Source organism: Squalius cephalus (assembly GCF_949319135.1).
Source record: "Squalius cephalus genome assembly, chromosome: 10".
Taxonomy (NCBI): Eukaryota; Metazoa; Chordata; class Actinopteri; order Cypriniformes; family Leuciscidae; genus Squalius; species Squalius cephalus.
The window spans coordinates 5,488,739-5,507,507 of NC_137131.1; the positions used below are offsets into that span (position 1 = coordinate 5,488,739).

Genomic DNA, 18,769 nt, shown 5'->3' on the forward strand with positions numbered 1-18,769 from the left:
TTATGTATTCAGCGTTCTATTGCTTGATAAAACTATATTATTGACAGTAGATTAGACCTGCAGTTATGAAGATCTCGGAGCATGATTATCTAAAAATTTAGAGAAAGTTATAAAAACATTTATTTTTAAAAACAGCAAAATTAGTATTCTGGCCTACAGTCTAACACAACCTTCAGGACATCTCAGAAAACACAGACTGTCTACAAACAGTTAATTCTCAACATTTTCTACACTTCTAAACTACTCTTTTATGAACTTATAAAGTTCTAAGGTTGGGACGTTAAAAAAAACATTGCAGTACATATAATTTGTTACTGTCGTTTTCAATAAATGGCTTTAGCATTTCCTAATTTTTAGGTTGCTTTGGATAAAATAAAATAAAAACCAGCTAAATGAATGAATCTAAATAAGACAGAATCAAATAGAAAACAGAATTGTTATAAGAGGTCATTAGGGTATACCGCTTTTATTAAATATTTATACAACAAGGTGTAGAGAACCTAGAGCGAGGACAGATCTCACAAAGCACAAGAAGGTTGCAAATGTATTTTTGATTTTTGCCTCTGAACACATCGCCTTGCAAACAACCACAAATCATTCATTGAGATAATATTTATTTTACAGTAAAACATCATAAAGGTTGTCTCAGATCCCACTCCCCAAGTCATTTAGGAGCAAGGACATCTATCTGATAGGATGTCCAGCAGTTATTGATGACAGCAACCTTATCTTGAAGCATTGTGCATTCTGAAATAGATCGGAGAATTGTGAATCAGGTTTTTATGTTGTGTCAGGCCTTGTGAAGGCAGCAGTTTGGCTTTATTTGGGAGGCCTGTAGGCAATCTTTCTGCTCTTCAGCACAGACCACCTGTGCCTCTTCATGTAGTAGACCAGAGGAACAAGTATGGATGCGCCCATCACCAACTGCAGAGAGAATGAGAGAAAAACAATTAGCGCTATTTTTTAGAAGTAGTGCTTTAAATGGGGTGAATTCTCAGATGTTTAGCATGCATGTTTTGCTTTTCTGTTATACTGTGGTCATTGACACCGCACAGCAAAAAAAAGAAAAGGAAAAAAAAAGTGCTGTTTGGATTTAAATTGTCAAATGCTTAAGAGTCTATGACTGGATCATTATTGCAGTGATTATTATGTTTCTATCATGTTATATGTTTGGCAGCAGTTCTTCTAACCCTAATTGATGGAGTGTGTAGCTTTTCATTTCTTAAACAACCATGTAGGTAGACACATCATGGCCATATTCCAAAATGACAATGTCAAGATTCATCAGGATCAAATTGTGAAAGAATGGTTGGGAGGCATGAAGAAACATTTTCACACATGAATTGGCACCTCTGAGTCCAGATCTTAAATTCAGTGAAAGTCTTTGGGATGTGCTGAAGGAGACTTTACAGAGTGCTGGACTCTTGCATAGTCAATACAAGATCTTGAGCAAAACAAATGCACCTCTTTATGGAAATAACATCACAACATTTATTTCCATCAAGAGGTGCATCATTTTTTTAACCCCTGCAATAATGATCCAAACATAGACTCTTTTGCCTATTTAAATCCAAACAGACACTTTTTTTGGCCGGGCAGTGTAGTTTTGCATTACATAACTCTAACCTTCTACCAATATCTAACGATGCCAGTTGAGCCTGAAGAAATAAAATGGTGGTGAAGAAATCAGGAAAACACAAACCTTCAATCCCATACGTTTGCGTTGGTCATGTTCTGGCTCGGACGCCCACCTCAGGAAAGTACAAACATCTTTAGCAACCTGGCTCATGGTGGCAGGGGTTCCTATGGAGAAAAAGTGAGCTATTAAAAAACTCTGACCTACGGTATGTAATACTTCATATGTTATATACCTAATGGGCATTATCTTATAATGACTTCAATCCAGTAGAGAGGATTAACTTAGTAAATGGAAAAAAAAAAAAAACTTTCTAAATGGCTAATTTATATGTAAATCAAAATCAGAAGGGATATTTAACACAGAAAAGTCCTTTGCAGTCTTTGTATGGCAGAATTTAATTATAATCAAAGCCCAGAAAGTATGAAATATAACCCATGAGTAAAATATACCGTTAATGAGAATGCCACCAGCGGGCTGACAAATCTTGTTATTTTATTCCCTCCTTTCCACCAAAAGGAATTTTATGAATTCAAAATGAATGCACTATATTTAGGCAAAAAGAAAAGTAATGAGTTGTATTAATGACAGACATTAGATTATCTATTGTCAGTCCTAGAAGAAATATGAATTTGAGTGCATCTCAAAAGGGGCAATGATACTAGAAAACTAAAAACTCACCATCATCAAACTCAAGCACCTCGTTGTAGATGGGTGGTGCCATACCAATGGCCTGACCAGGGAAATAAGGGTTGTAATAAAGCCCCTCCCTCATGGACACACCAGCCGGAGGCTCACAGTAACCGGTCAGGAGAGAGAACACGTAATCTTCCCCTCCATGCCTGAGAGAGAGAGAGAAATAGAAATCATAAAATGTAAGAAAAAACCAACTATAAGATCAAGTTTGGAAAAGAAAAACAGCAGTATGATTACAACAAATCTATGGAGTTTAATCTCTCTCGATCATATAAAAATGGTACATTTTTTGGTTAAAAAAATTGCTTGTAGTAGAACAATTTTTAATGCCAGAGCAAACAGGACCACAAAAAGGGCTTTTAGTGATGCTTTTATGAGGATTCAGATGGCAGAAATGTCTTTTACGGTGTAAAATGGAGACTTTTTTGTACCTGATCAAAGTAATTCGTTACCTGGCACTGACAATATAGCTGAGGTCAGGGGGCAGAGCGCCGTTGTTTGCAGCACGGGCAGCCTCAGGGTTCGAGTAGGGTTTGGGGAAGTAATCTGAGGGTTTTCCAGGTCGGGTGAACATCTCTCCCGTGTCATCAGGACCATCCACAACTTCAATCTACATTACAGAATGTTAACCACATTACAGATGTGCGTCAAAGATATTAAGGTGACAGATGCATTAACAAGACACTGACTCCACATTGTTTTATTTTTCCAAAAGAAAATGATAGTGGTGCTTGCTTGTCAGTGCAAAAATTTGTATTGCATTGCTGTGCCTTGAAACACTACAAAATATTCCAATAAACTCAGTGGTGCAATTAGATTATGAGTTAATAAATATATAATAAAATTAGATTCATGAACAAGAACTGCAGCAATTTCATTGCATCTGTTCTTAAGTCAACAACTCATAGCGAGTCTCCAGTTAACAGTTCATTGAATTCACAAGCCTGACGAAGTTACTACTGCCAAATTTTAAGATTTATTGTTGCAAATGAAAATCATATTTAGGGCACGACTGTCAGTTTGTGAACTAAATCTGCTGTAAAAGGGCGAGTAGTTTAAAGCCCACCGTATGAAACGCTTGAATTTGGACATGTCACCATTTCTGCATTACTGTCTGAACAGGGTACGTTTTGTAAAAACTTAACACAAGATTAAAATGAACATTCATCAATCAGTACTTTTAACTTAAGTAAATTAAGTACATTAAAAAAAATCAAGTGCTTTTGTACTTTTACTCAAGTAATATTGAATACTTCAACTGGAGTGATATTTTGTCAGGGTATCTGTACTTTAACTCAAGTACTTGATTTGTGGACTTCATCCACCACTGGTTATGTGTGTTAACATCATAAGAAATCTGACCTCTTCAGCCAGGGTCTTGACCTCTGCCTCTGTGTGTGACACTCCTACCAAGTTACGGAAGGCCAAATACTCCATACTATGACAGGCCGAGCACACCTGCTTATACACCTGATACCCACGACGAATACTGAAAAACAAGGCCATTGAAAGAATAGTTAACTCAGAGCATTGTAATTTCTCTGTATTTTGATATATTGTCCATTGATTTGTACACTTCCTCCTATAGGTGGTTAATGAGACTAAATATTTATCATACTGCAAGCCAAGGAATATATTGAAAATAGATATTCCGTTGCAAATATTTAATAACTGTATAACAGAGCAGGGGAAGCTATGCCACATGAATTCCACTAGACAGGGAGAAATTATATAAAACCAATATCCCTAATTACATTTAACTCTGTAAAGCCTGAGTTTATTGAAGCTTTATAAAATCAAAAAAAAATTGCATGTGTTTTTTGTGTGTGAATTTTTGTGACTTTATGGCTCATAGAGTGTGACATCGGACTAGAAAAATATGGAGCTCACACTCTAAACAAAAATATGCAAGTTGGTGCAGTTGCTGATATTTAAATGGCCAAAAAGATTAAATTGATAACTTGTAATGTAAATCAATGAGATATTTATAAAAATATAACAGACTACTTAAAATATCACTCTGTATATCCCAATAATAATAATAATAAGTCTTTTCAAGATTAAATGCTTCGCTTTATGATCAAAGCTCTGTATATTTTTAGTGTGAGGGGGCAAAACATAACACAATACATAACACGATGATTGAGAGATACAAATAAATGTTCCTTGTTAGAGTATAAAGAACGTAAAATCTTTGATGATTTTAAAACTTTGCTGATTCTTTAAAGGGATAATTCACCCAAAAATGTTTTAAATTGTCATAATTTACCCTCAAGTTGTTCTAAACCGGTATGAGTTTCTTTCTTCTGTTGAACACAAAAGAAGATATTTTAAAGAATGTTGGTAATTGACTTCCATAGTAGGAAAAAATGGTCAATGCTATCGTCAACCATCTTGTTACCAACATTCTCCAAAATATCTTCTTTTGTGTTCAACAGAAGAAAGAAACTCATACAGGTTAGAACAACTTGAGGGTAAATTATGACAATTTAAAACATTTTTGGGTGAATTATCCCTTTAAAGAATCAGCAAAGTTTTAAAATCATCAAAGATTTTACATTCTTTATACTCTAACAAGGAACATTTATTTGTATCTCTCAATCAACTAACCCTTTAAGCAGAACTTCTGAATCAAATGGTGCGAGTTTGAGGTGGGCTTTCCTGTTTGGCTGAAAAATGGTAGATGGGTCAAGTATTATAACTGGTTAAAAAAAAAAAGCCGCTAGTCGCCATGTAGAAATTGCACACATAACCTTTAACGTACTGTTGCTATAACATCAGTAGACAACATCATTTTGTGTGCTCTGGAAAGTGCACAAGATGTGGGCTGTGGTACCTGGCATGGTCGAGGGATGACAGCAATCCGTTGTGGCTCCAGGGGTATGATGGTGGGTGCAACTCCAAATCAGAGGCCTTGACTGACTGCTGCAGCATTAGAGCCAGACCTGCTCCTCCTGTCGTCAGCACTCCAATCGTGGTAAGGGCTATCTTCTTCCCCTTCGGCAGGCTAGCGAATGACATGTTGGCCTACAAAAGACAAAAACATTGCCAAGGATTAGTTCAGTTAGTAATTTGATGGATAACTCTGCATAAATGCAACTCGATTAGTGTCATCCCAACATTCACAGATGCAAGTCAAAAACGACACGGCATTGAGAAATGATACGAAATTGTTACTAATAAGATGAACAACGCTACGGTCTTCACATTCATATACCATGGTATTTATATACCACTCCAAGGTACTTCAAGAATTCATGTCCAAAAAAACATGAAAACTATTTTTTAAATAATGACTAAATGACAAAAACTCCTTACATTGTTACAATGCATTGGCTTCTATTAAAAAGACGTAGGCTACTAATAAATATAGCATAACAATATGGTGAGTCATAACAAATATGGTGGAGCCCAAAAATCTGGGAACACATAAACATGTTATTGAGGATTTTTGAGGGTTTAGGATTTTGAAAAAATTAAATAAAGAACTGTGAAATGATTAGGAAATATGCATGATATCTAAGGTCACAAAGTACTAAGCAAAGTTGTGACTTTACCATGTTAAATCCTTTGTGAAAAATACAGACCAACAAATCAGTAACATTGTCAAACCATGCTAGATTTCAAGGATCATCAGGTCTTACACTTGGCTTATGCCAGCTCAAATTCTGCTGTCAATAAAACAAGTAGGCTACTAAGACATTAAGATATTACATTTTCAAATCAACATTTGACATAAATTGTTAGCATACTGCAAAACAAACAGAAACAGTTGTCAAGTTCTGTAAAAACTAGAAGGATTACTAATGTGTTATATAAGCTTTGACTGTCAAAGACCAATGATGTCACCAAGGATAAACTCAAGGAATGGCAGCTCGCATCCGTTATTAGACTTCAAGTGCTTTTTAAATCAAACTATACATGATTTCTAACAAATAATACTTCTTATTAGATAGGCCGAATGTGTAACGACACTAACATAAAAGCAGAAATGTCATAATACGAATGTAAGAAGAGCCACATATGCGGTGACCTTGCTTTAGGTAATACACTGCAAGAGACACCGGGACATGACAACGAATAAAGGAGTATATTTACACCCTTCCGACACCAGAATGCGAGAAAAGAGCAAATTAAAAAATAAAATACTAGATGCGTCCATACCCGAGGAGCATGAAGAGATTTTGATGTGTTAAGGAGGGTTCTCCCGGTGCCGGAGAACACGACCACACGGAGCGCCGCCATGTTCTTGACTCTGCTGATAAAAGACTCTTCCACCGGATGAGAGCGATACTGGCCCCTCCCTTCCCTGAAAATTACACAAGATCTTACGAAACTTGTTATATCAGATGCTAATAAATGGCAATTTTTTTCAAATTATGGAGAATATATGTAATTTAGATATAATATAACGCAAAACGTAGCGTTATCTTATTTTTAGCTATTTATTAACCCGAGTTACAATGACCCGAGACTATTTTTTATTTTTTTGTTATAGCGCCACCTATAGGTTGGAGGTGTACTGAGCACTGAGCACCACAAGTTCTTTGGCGGTGTCAAAAGTAGTCAAGTACTCCTCGCTTTTCGCAACTCTGAATCAGTTAAACCACTTGTGTTATTTTATTGATGTATATTCTTGTTTTGTATATTATTAGGCAGGGGTTTACAAACTAGACCAATTAGGAGCAATTAAATATTATTGTCCTTTTCTGTATTAACCCTATAAGGTCTATTGTGTCATATTTGATACATGAAATTCTAAGGCTTTGAAATGATCAACAATCAAACTGCTGAAAACCCTTTTTGGACTCGTTTGCTGAAATCACGTGACTTTGGCAAGTTCCACGCGAACAAGCTCCGAACCACAGATTGGAAACGAAACAACAAACTTCATGAAGCAGTGTTTCGAAAGTCGAGTCCTACACCTGCCATAAGCCAAAAAATGTGGGATGGATGATAAAAGTACTACACATAGCTGGTCAAGGTAATCAAATCACAACATTAATGTACCTTCTTCAAATATACATCCACTAACATACGTTTGCTCCTGGTTTGGCTTGGATTTGAACTTGAGGCCTTTGTCACTCGTTGGCAAAGCTGCATTTATCATTTATCAATTTATTATTATTTTATTGATTAATTATTGTATCTTGTGTTTATAATTATTATTATTATTATTATTATTATTATTATTATTTTGTAACGTATGGTAGGCTATGTTTTAAGGCTATGCCAGTCACTGTGGTACCACGGTAAAGTGATGGTGTCAGATGATATTGGTAATTTGATGTATGGAAATTCTTGTACCATGGTATTATATGGTATTCCAGTGATAATTTTGCATACTAACATGTAATGTTGTTCGCCAACTTCATGAGGTCAAACTAAATACAATTTGAGCTGGTTTATACTCATTTTATATGAATTTACTTTTTTGTAGATCTGTTACCAACATTACAATTTAAAACCCTGATTTGTGTTTTTTTTTGCGATAATTATTCAATAAACTTAACGCTTAGCCTAAAATATTGAATTTAATTGAAGTTAATGTAAGTAAACCTATTTTATATCATATTATTTTATTTTAAATGATCTAATCAGTCTCACAAGAAGAAAAAGAAAAAATGGAAATTGTGCTTTAAAAAAATAGGACACCAAACTGTATGGAAAGTGGCTATTGGAGACTTTAGTTAGCTCAGTTGTTTCTCCTTAAATTCCTTTGGAAATATATAAAGACACACAAATGAGACATTTTTTGACATATGGTTAGATGGTAAATGTCCAGACATGGTAGTTCCATTGTAAACGTCCAAAAACGTGGTAGTATCATCATCTTTTTATAAGTGAAGTGCATGGTATCTGTTTACATGTAAAGAATACCATAATATTATACCATGGTACATGTCCAAAAACACAGTATTACCGTGCTACTTTTTTTTTAGGTATTTTTTGCTACGGTGTTTGTTTTCTTGTTGCAGTCATTGGTACTGAAATAATATTAGCCTATGTTTTTTATTTTTTTAACTGTTGTAATTGCGCGTTCATTCCTGTAGATGGCAGTGTGCAACAAGTGTGCACAGGCAGTTGTCCAGGTCCAGCCAGTGAGCCCTCAGCAGTCAATACAGTTACAACATGAATGATAGATGGAGTACAGCACTCTTGAGCGATGTCTATAATACATCAGCTTTAGCATTGCTAAGTAATAAGTGTTATGTAATTTGTATTAGGGCTGCACGATTTGGGGAAAATGTCATATTGCGATTGCGATATAATATACAAATGGTTTCATGAGTCAACTTGCTTGGTTTTCAAGGAAAATGCAGACACAGATTAGCAATAATGCTGAAATGTGTATTTCTCAACTCAAACTAGCCTAAATGCACAGTGTTTTTAAATTAAAATAATATTTTTTGCAAAATTAAAGAATGACATCTTTGCATTACTGCAAACTTGTTATTGTCTCAATATAAAATAAATAGAACAATAAATAAGAACATTTGTACGTACGCTCATGAAAATAAGATATTTTGTTAGTTTTTATAATGTAATATAATTATTTTATAATGTAATTTCACAGCTAATCTCCAAATGAATGTAGACAGCATAAAATTGTATATTTTAAAGTGTATTTTACAGTTTATTTTAAATACTTATTTATTGGCATCTTTTTATGAATGAAGGTCAGTATCTTTTATAGATCTATGAAGGAGGACTCACATGCAGAAATGAGTGATCAGGGGTTTATTTGAAAGACAGCAGACAAGACAGGATATTGTGAGGGAGAGGAGCCAAACAGTCCAAACCAGAGGCACAAAGACAGGCAGGCTGAGAGATCGACCGCTGAATCCAACCCAGGATGACTATAGGAGGGAGGGTAGACACTGAATGGCAGCAAGAGACTAGAGGAGAACAGTAAGTGCCAGGCAGGATCACACAGTACAAGGGGATCGACTCTCAGGGCACAAACAATTACTGCACCGGTCTTGCTGCTTGGCTGATGGTGTAAGCGGCCGGGGATGCTCAGCTTGGAGGACAAACTAGGGAAGACAAAAGACACAGCAAGCACAAGACACGACGAGACTAGACAAGGTGAGACTAAAGTAAGCTCTGACTAGAAACTATAGTAGATGGCACATAGAAAGTATATAACAAACTGGCAAAACATGAGGGCAAGAGAACACACATAAAGGGAGCTGAGAACAAGAGGAACAGGTGAGCACATTCAGACAAGGAACAGGTGAACACACTCAGGCAAATGAGGACTCAACAAGGGAGCAGAGAACATGAGGAACAGGTGACAACACTCAGACAAACAAGGACTCGACTAGACAAGAGGGCGTGGTACTGGAGGCAGGAACAGAGGACCCTTACAAGTATCACTGATACTAAGGGCCCGTTTACACGTACATGGTTATTTTTGAAAAACAGAGACATTTCCCTTCGGTTGTGCCCCTCGTTTACACGCAAACGGAGAATTCGCCTCTGAAAACGATTCTTTCTAAAAACTCCGGGCAGAGTGGAGATTTTGGAAAATTCTGTTTGCACGTTTGCATGTAAACTGAGAAAAACAGAGTTTTAGGCAGTCGACGTCACAGTATGCGAAAGAACTTGCTCTGCGTCAAAGGTGCGACCTATATTTTCGTGATTCTGATTGGCTAACATGGGCTTGAGCTTCTCGTTACACTGCCACCTACAGGTTTGGCATGCTCTTGACGGCATATACACGGGTTTGTGTAAATGAACACTTTTCTGAAAACGGAGAGGGTGAAATGTCCGTTTATGAAAATAACCGGCCACGTGTAAATGTAGCGTAATACAGCTTATAATGTCTGGATAAAAATGACCCCCCCCCCCTTTATTTAACATTAATTATAGCCATCCAACATTACAGTGATTCAGTCAGTAATTTTTTTTTTTACATTTATTAGGCTTAAAAAAAATATAGCAAATTTTTATTGAAGTGAACTTCAAACATTCCTCACATAAACCATCAATAAATGTCATATTTACCGGTGCCCTTCCTGTCTAACAGGTAGGACATATACAGAAATTGAATAAAGTTATCAAACAGTCTGCACAGCATAAATTATTATAAATTAAATATAGACTAATCCGTATTAAAGCTACAATAGTTCTTTAGTCAAGAGCAGTGAGAGTTTTCTCTGTTCCCTTTGTTCTTTGATTAACTTTACTGACAGAAAGCTTTATTGGCTGCTGTCCCTTTAAAACCGGCCGCTGCTGACAGAGACTCGGATCGAAAATCGCAGCATTTTGCGTCATATAATCGCATAGGCTTGACATCGCGATTGCGATATGATTAATCGTGCAGCACTAATGTATGGATAAATGTAAGTGTGAGTGTTGTGGATCATGTTAATTAATGCTGGAGTAGAGAAATGAGATTTATTAAAACCACATGCAGCATCAGGATTATCACACATCTCATAGATCTTTTTTTATGGTCAAGAAAAGATACACAACGTTTGAAAGATATGCCAGCTGCAGTCTTCAATCAGTTCTATTTGCTGACCGGAGGACTTTTTTTTTTTTTTTTTTTTTTTTTTTGAATAATTAACATTAATTGATAGTTTTATAAAAATGAAAATGACAAAAGGCAGACATATTCACTTTCATTATATGCAAAAGAGCAGCTTAAAAGATTCAACTTTTCTGCTCATACAAATTGTGGAATGACATGAAGGTGAGTAAATGCTGACAAATCTTTTGCTGAACTATTCCTTTAAACATACTCGTTACTCTGGATCATTAAGCTACAAGGCCATCAAGTTTTTAATTCAGGCTTTTCACTGTATCCCCAGAACCCAGAAACCGTTCCAACAAATGCAACTGCCTCCACCTGCGTTTGTAATATGTGACCCTGGACCACAAAACCAGTTACATGGGTCAATTTTCTGATATTGAGATTTATACACCACCTGAAAGCTGAATAAATAATCATTCCATTGATGTATGGTTTGTTAGGACAGGACAATATTTGGCCGAGATACAATCTGGAATCTGAGGGTGCAAAAAAATTGAGAAAATCCCCTTTAAAGTTGTCCATTTATGTTTGAGATTGTGCTGCATTCACTCACACAAATTGCTTTGTATAAAAATGTTTTATATATTTACAAAATATCTTCATGGGACATGATCTTTACTTAATATCCGAGCGATTTTTGGCAAAAAAGAAAAATAGATAATTTTGACCCATACAATGTGTTGTTGGCTATTGCCACAAATATACCCGTGCAACTTATGACTGGTTTTGTGATCCAGAGTCACATATGGGGCCATATCTCAAAAAGCCAAGCGGCAAAAGGTTCCTAAATTGGCCACCTTGGCAAGATAAGCCTGCGGAAAATTGAGCGCGTCCCACAGGACAGGAACGAGGCTGCCGAGAGCGGCCTCAATCAGGTACAGCAAACAAGCGCTTTCAGAGACCAGGCATTGGAATTTTTATACAGCTTTATCTGTGATTGTTTGGAAAATAATAGAATTTTGATTCCTACTGACACTTACAATTTAGCCAAGGCCGTAAGCCCTGATTTCACAATCGATTTCAATTGATACAGCCTGCTTTCTGTCGTGGAATGAAAGTATACCTCAGATTAGACATTATAAAACATATACTAACCATGTATTTCAGAGCCAGCAGGAACGACGTGTTATATCGATTCTATAAATGCGCTTTAAAATGATTTAGCTTAACGGACATGTTTCTTTTCTCATTCCTCTTTTCTCGCTGGCCACAGTGTAATTTAAAAAGGAAAAGGCAGAATATACAGGGGTCATTCAGCAGCTAGATACGATGAAAAGATTTAATTAAAATGTGAAGATTTAATAAAATCTTCACATCAAGCACAAACTGGAAAAGAGAGTAAGGTCTGTGTTGATGACGAGAGTGTATAAAGTGTCGTCCTAAACCTCTATTAGAGAGTTTTAATTAGAATTTGCATTGCAATAAAGCTGTATAGCTCTTTCTCCATTAAAAGCTAAGAATACACTGTATACCTGCGTCTGACCCATGATCCTCTGGGGTAAGTCTAAATAGACGCTTTATCCTTACAATCTCCCGAGGCCAGCCTTCAGCTTTGCTTGTATGCTCTCAAATGCTGGGTTAAAATGCCGCCTGCAGTCACAGTAAACGATAAAACCTGTCCCCATCAGCTCCCCATGGGCTAAAGTTGAGGGACATCTGAAAGAAAAGCAATGTTTCTCTGAAATGTATTAACTCCCCTTTAATAATAAATAAAGTTAAACATATTCCCCTTATTTGGGTTGCTCCAAATAAACCTTTCCCAAAGGATGATTTTATTGCTCGGAGGTTTTTTTTTTTTTTTTTCAAAGCTCAGGAGGTTTTTTGCCACTTTCAACGAACAGTACAAAACAGGGCATGAAACGCCTGAAAATTAATTAATGTCTTTTTTAGCAAATGATTTTAAGTGATGGAGCTAGACTTTCAGAAAATGTTGTTCTCCAACCTCAGGATGTCAAATGAAATATATTTTGAGCTATTTTCTTTCTTTCCTTCTATTCATTTTCAGGATTTCTATTCATGATTAGCATTTGAAGTACAGTTTAAAACCATGATTTGTGTGTTTTTGTTGCAATAATTATAAAATAAATGTTTAATTTTATGTACAGTAGTATAATATAGATATGTAAAATATTTAAAACAATCAATCTCATGAGAAGAAAGATAGTAATTGGGCTTTAAAAAGTAAACCAAAATGTACTTTATTTGTGGGAAGTGCCTATTGGAGATATTATTTATGTTTCTCAGTTGTTTCTCTTTGAATTCTCTTGAAAAAGTATAAAGAGACACAAATTAGACATTTTTAATGTACAGTAAGAGTAAAGAGCTGTAACATTGGATTGTATAACAGATCTTAGAGAAATTTAATGAAATATTTGCATTCATATTGAAAACATTGGCTGTGTCTTTAGTAGGTACTTATTTTGAATAAGTAATTACTTCACAACCGCTAAAAAAGTATTCTGTGTGTATAGTATGAATATAATCTGTATGTACTGTATTCACCATGTTGATATATATGCTATATTGTACTCCCTGCTATACTGTAGGTGAAAAATAGTATGTGACAAAAGAAGTACTATATCCCAATTCACAGTACTCATAAAAGAGTAGGTAAAAAGTACCCGGATGACCTACTTTTTCCGGGGAGATTTTGAAGTGTGCATTTGATGGATACTTTACTTTCCCATGAGGCCACAGGAGAGGATTTGTGAATGATGGTGAAGCAACCAACTGGTTCTTCAAATGATAATGACAACATTCTGTCAGAAATAGGGGTACAGTAGGACTCCATTTCTGTCCCCCAAGGTACAGTCTACACTAACGTACCGCATAGGGCTTATTATTGGACCATTAAAAGGTACATATATGTACCGTTTCTTTTAAAGGTTAAGGTACAGTATTGTACCCTTGAGGGTACAGTCCCAGTGACAAGCCATTGTACCCCTAAAGGTACAATTATGTACTTTATTTTCTGAGAGTGTACACACATTCACACTATATAGCCTATAGAAAGTACTTTTTTAGTGGTCGCAAAGTAAATACTGAGTTCCTGCTCGAGAGAGCCTACATTTAGCTTTTTACTTCCATCGATTGTATTTACACTTCAATATGGCTATCACTATGATCAAAACGTATAATAATCATAAGCTTTTGTTATCTTTACTAAAGCCAGTGGAAAACAGGGTGATGCTAACTTCCGGGTTGGCCTACAAAAATACACCATTACTGCGGAACTTTACTGATTGCAGACTTTAGTTTGGTATCTTGAAATGTCTGAGAAATTTCTGAGAAACTAGGGTCTTGCAAAATCAAAACCATAAAAATTCTCCAATTGAACTCATTGCTAGCAATTGAGATGTGCTCCTCCTACTGACACAAGTATGAATATTTTTTAAGATTTGACAGCAATTGCTTTGATATTGCAGCTTTCAAGAGCCTGTATTTGTCATGCCATTAAGACAAACCATTCCCATTTCTCTTGGATAAAATTATAGGCCTATATTATGTGTTAAAATGTGGGGCTTGGACACACTGTTGTGGAGGGGTTATTAACCCAGGCAGTTGCTATAGTAACCCTTCCATCTTGGGGGCAGAGTTGATGGCAGAATGACGTAGTCAGACAGACAGGTTTGACTTTTGTAAAGCTTTTCTTTCTTTCCACCTTGGAGAAGTAGAAATAAGTCTGGTTGGATCACAACATTTCATAGTATCACCATCATGCATGACAAGCTGTCCTTCAGCATTCTTTCAGCTATAGAATCACACTACAGAACAGAATTTTGTTTTCCTTCACGACATATTCAGCATACCGGTATATGTGCCACTAAATGCTCGAAAAGCTACGAAATGCCAATGAGATCTATTCAGGTCCACTCTCTTGAAACTCTATTTGATATAAATCCAATTTGATACAAGTCCATTGATGTATATTGAATTTGTGGTAGTCTTTGCTACAGGGATGTTTCTAAATGTGACATCTCTGTTGTTTCAGATGCCTTTGAAATTAAATAGGAACAAAGCAGCTAAAAATCTCATCTTGATCTCATTTATATAACAAGTAACAAACAACGGTGTCAAAGCTGTTGTTAGCCAGGAGGATGTTGCTTTGTGGTTCCTTTTTTGGGTGGTTATTAAGGTGTTGCTAGCTGGTTTCTAGGGTTTTGGCCAGTTGCTTACTAGTCCACGTATTTCTGATAGAAATTGTGATATTTGCATTTGATCAAATTTTGCTGTGCTTGTTTTGTAGGGCTGCACAATTTGGCCAAACATTTTGTGATTTGCCAAATGCATAAATGTGATTATATATCAATATGACTAATAATGATAATTATCATTTTTTTACTATACTTGTTGTTATTATTTTTGCTAAATAAAAATATTAAACGATATTATTATTGTAATATTTCACTATAAAATAAAAAAAATGATAAAAGAAATATAGGCCTAATAATAATTGTACAACTATAAAATTACAATACTAATATTTAAGGCTGTCTTAATTCATTTATTTTCAAATGCTAAACCATCAAGCTTTTATATTGGCAGAAAACTGCAGGAAACCGGTTTATAAGCGCTTCTCATTACAAGTTTGGGAAGATGGTCAAAAAAAGATGGTTTTTATGTTTATCTGTTTTATGATTTATTGTCTAAGCAAAAATCATACATCAGATTACTTAGAATCTGGCCTAGTAACGGCTGATATGAATTGCATTCTGGGTAGATTTTGTCCAGCTATTAAACTGGCATGACATGTGTAGGTTCAGATGTGGCCCTGTTAGAAAAGCAATAGCAATAGTTTAATATTTGAAAAATACCTCGCCATAAGCATGAGCAATATGCATGTTTTTCAGCCACTCCAGAATCAATCAGTATAGTGTCACCAACTGCTTATGCAGACTCGACGGGGGCCTGCAGGGGCGTTCGTATACCAATATGAAAGCTTATTATTGGTGTGAGTAAGAGCTGTTGGCAGCATGTGATGGAGTGGCCCTGGTGCGTGCACCGAGGGAGGCTTCTGGCTTGTCGTAACAAACGTTGGCAAGTAATCCATGAGAGTTCTCAAACACATTCTCATTTTATCCCTCTCTTTCTCACTGATTATTGTGGCGGAGGAAGTGAAGTGTTGCATGAACGCTCTCTTCCATTAAGCGGTCTCTTGTCGCTGTCTGCCGCGATGACTCTGTGCCTCATCGGCGCACCTGTCTCCTAGTGTCAGCCGGTGTGCCGCTTTCTCTCCGTCCTCCGTGCGGACAGCAGGAAGCCATGCCCACCGATGTCAACAATGATTAACGACAGGCGGTTCAGTGATGCCCGCCCTCCCCGGGCTGAGATCCGGATAGAGTAGGCACAGAGTTTCTGAGGTTATCAACACCTTAGGCGGCTAAACTGAGCTTGAACGAAAGCTGCCACGATGTTGCATGGCTGGGCTACATGTATTCTAAATAACCACAGGCAAATGTTTTTTACTTATTTGTTATTTGGATTTTTCAAATAAGCTGCAAATAGAGGGAGCAGACACATGCTTCGAGATGCCACACTTAATATACTCTGTTTAAAGGCAAATTCACACCACACAGACAAGTTGGTTTGTACACAACACTGTTTGGTGGCTCGAGAACGCAAACCTAGAAAAAGTTTCCAAGGCGCAAGTTTTGAAAAATGTTGAATTCTGAGGTGCATCATTTCTTCACGTATACAGTAAAAACTGGTTCACGGTCATTCAGTTATGCAACATTTTTGTTACACAAGTACACTCTGTAGGTTCTTACAAACCCAGAGGAAGGTTTTCTTGCTCAGTGGTTGTTTTTTCACAGCCCAGGAGACTTGGGGTTTTCGCATATTCATTTAAGCTTTAGAAGTTATTTTAAAATAACAGAAACAAATGAGAAATCTGTGGCATACAGTAAAGGTATAGAGCTATATATTTTAATGTAGCATAGCTGTAGTCACACAAGCATTTTAAAAATAGATGTCTGATATTTAATTTGGTAAAGGGATAGTTCACCCAAAAATGAAAATTAGCCCATGATTTACTCACCCTGAAGCCATCCTAGATGTATATGACATTCTTCTTTCAGACGAATACAATCGGAGTTATATTAAAAAATGTCCTGGCTCTTCCAAGCTTTATAATAGGAGTGAATGGGTATATTTTTTTGGAAGTCCAAAAAAAATCAATGTGTACGGCCATCTGCCGGAAGCTAGATATTTTAGTTGATAAAGTTTAAAATATGGATGTTTTTCTTACACGATCGCATCTCTTCAATTCAGAAGGCCTTTATTAACCCGCCAGAGCCGCGTGAAGCACTTTTATCATGGATGGATGTGCTTTGATGGACTTCCAAAAAAATATACCCATTCACTCCCATTATAAAGCTTGGAAGAGCCAGGACCAATATAACTCCGATTGTATTCATCGGAAAGAAGAATGTCATATACATATACTAGGATGTCTTCAGGGTGAGTAAATCATGGGCTAATTTTAATTTTTGGGTGAACTATCCCTTTAACAGTTGTGGTTTATGGTGGAGTGTGTGTTTACTATGAGATTGTGCTTTAGAATTTATGTTTTATATGGCATCTGGACTGGCCCATTGAGCCCGGCCGATATGGTGTGCATTCTGGGTAGATTTTGTACAGCTATAAATCTGGCATGACATGTGACAGTGGTTCAGATGTGGTCCTGTTGGATCTAGGGAGATGTAGCTGTGTCTTACCACCATCAGTTTGATTTAATTTCAGATTCCCAGACCAGGGCAAGCGCATCCCCACAGTAATTCATCCTGACCTCAGTCTCAACTGACACCTGGATCAGTGCCAGGAATTTTGATACGATTGAGCCAGACCTGCTTCTTGCTGGATATCAAATGTCCATCTGTGTAACATCAGTATAGAACGCAATAATCCATCGCTAACATGTCTGCTTTGGACTTTAGAGGACATGAAGACTATGGGCTTCAGTATATTTTAAGATGATATTTTCACTAGATCAACTGAAATAGATCAAGCCATTAGGGAGTCATTCCTGTTAACTTTCAAAAAAAATTATATGCATCTGTTGTAAAAGTAATTATTTCTATAAACTCCTTTTAACAAATAAGCTCTTAAGCTCAGATGCGTAAACATTAATTATAGTTTCATGATTTTCACAATGGCAATGATTTGGTTGTAATTTTTAAGAATTAATTAAAATGAATGTAATTTAAAGTTGAATTAATTCTGCCAACTGATGGAAATAATGAAAGTTTATTTATTTTTAGAGTGAAACAAACCACAACTAATTGCACAAAATAAAAAATGCAAAAATTATCTCTCAAACCAAAGTAATATTTGAAATGATCTTTTCAGTGTTTTAGTATTTCATATTTGTAGAACTATATATTATATTCATACAATGAATGCAGTTATATTAACCTAATTATTATGTTCTAGCTGACTCTGTGTGGATTGGAAAACTTTCAAAACAGTTCAAAAGATATAGACCTTTATAGGCTTACGGTTATGATAAAAAAAATAGTATGCGTGAATATGGTATGCACTAGAAAAATGTATTAACATCACTCGTCAAAAAGGTATGTATTCATCCGTCAGCTCCTCTGATAATTATCCTCTCAAGTTTTAGATAGAACACATTTCACTTAAAGATTAAAAGGACTAATGTCTCATTGATTTCTTTCAGCTTGAAGCATTAAACATTTGTGTGTTAATTATTTATGAAGAAGAGACAGAGCAGATCTCCTTGTATGGTGCAAGAGAAAAGTGTCTCTTTTTGAAAATGCCTGAAAAAAGAAACTGACTAATGTGACTTCTATGCCAAGCGCATATCATTCAGAGTGTTTTAAACGTGGCTCTGTCGGTTCATGGCCGTTTGCAAAGGGCTGAATGGGTAAAAATGA

General features: G+C 36.2%; 1 protein-coding gene across 1 annotated transcript; it reads right to left on the reverse strand.

The window, feature by feature from the left end:
• Positions 1-434: 434 nt before the first annotated feature.
• On the reverse strand, positions 435-6,831 carry cyc1 (cytochrome c-1). Its single transcript, XM_079882790.1, has 7 exons — positions 6,497-6,831; positions 5,169-5,359; positions 3,695-3,821; positions 2,785-2,942; positions 2,318-2,478; positions 1,703-1,803; positions 435-924 (listed from the first exon to the last, which is right to left on the reverse strand). The coding sequence occupies exons 1-7, from the start codon at positions 6,575-6,577 to the stop codon at positions 820-822; spliced, it is 924 nt and encodes a 307-aa protein (XP_079738916.1). The 5' UTR covers positions 6,578-6,831; the 3' UTR covers positions 435-819.
• Between the last annotated feature and the right edge of the window lie 11,938 nt (positions 6,832-18,769).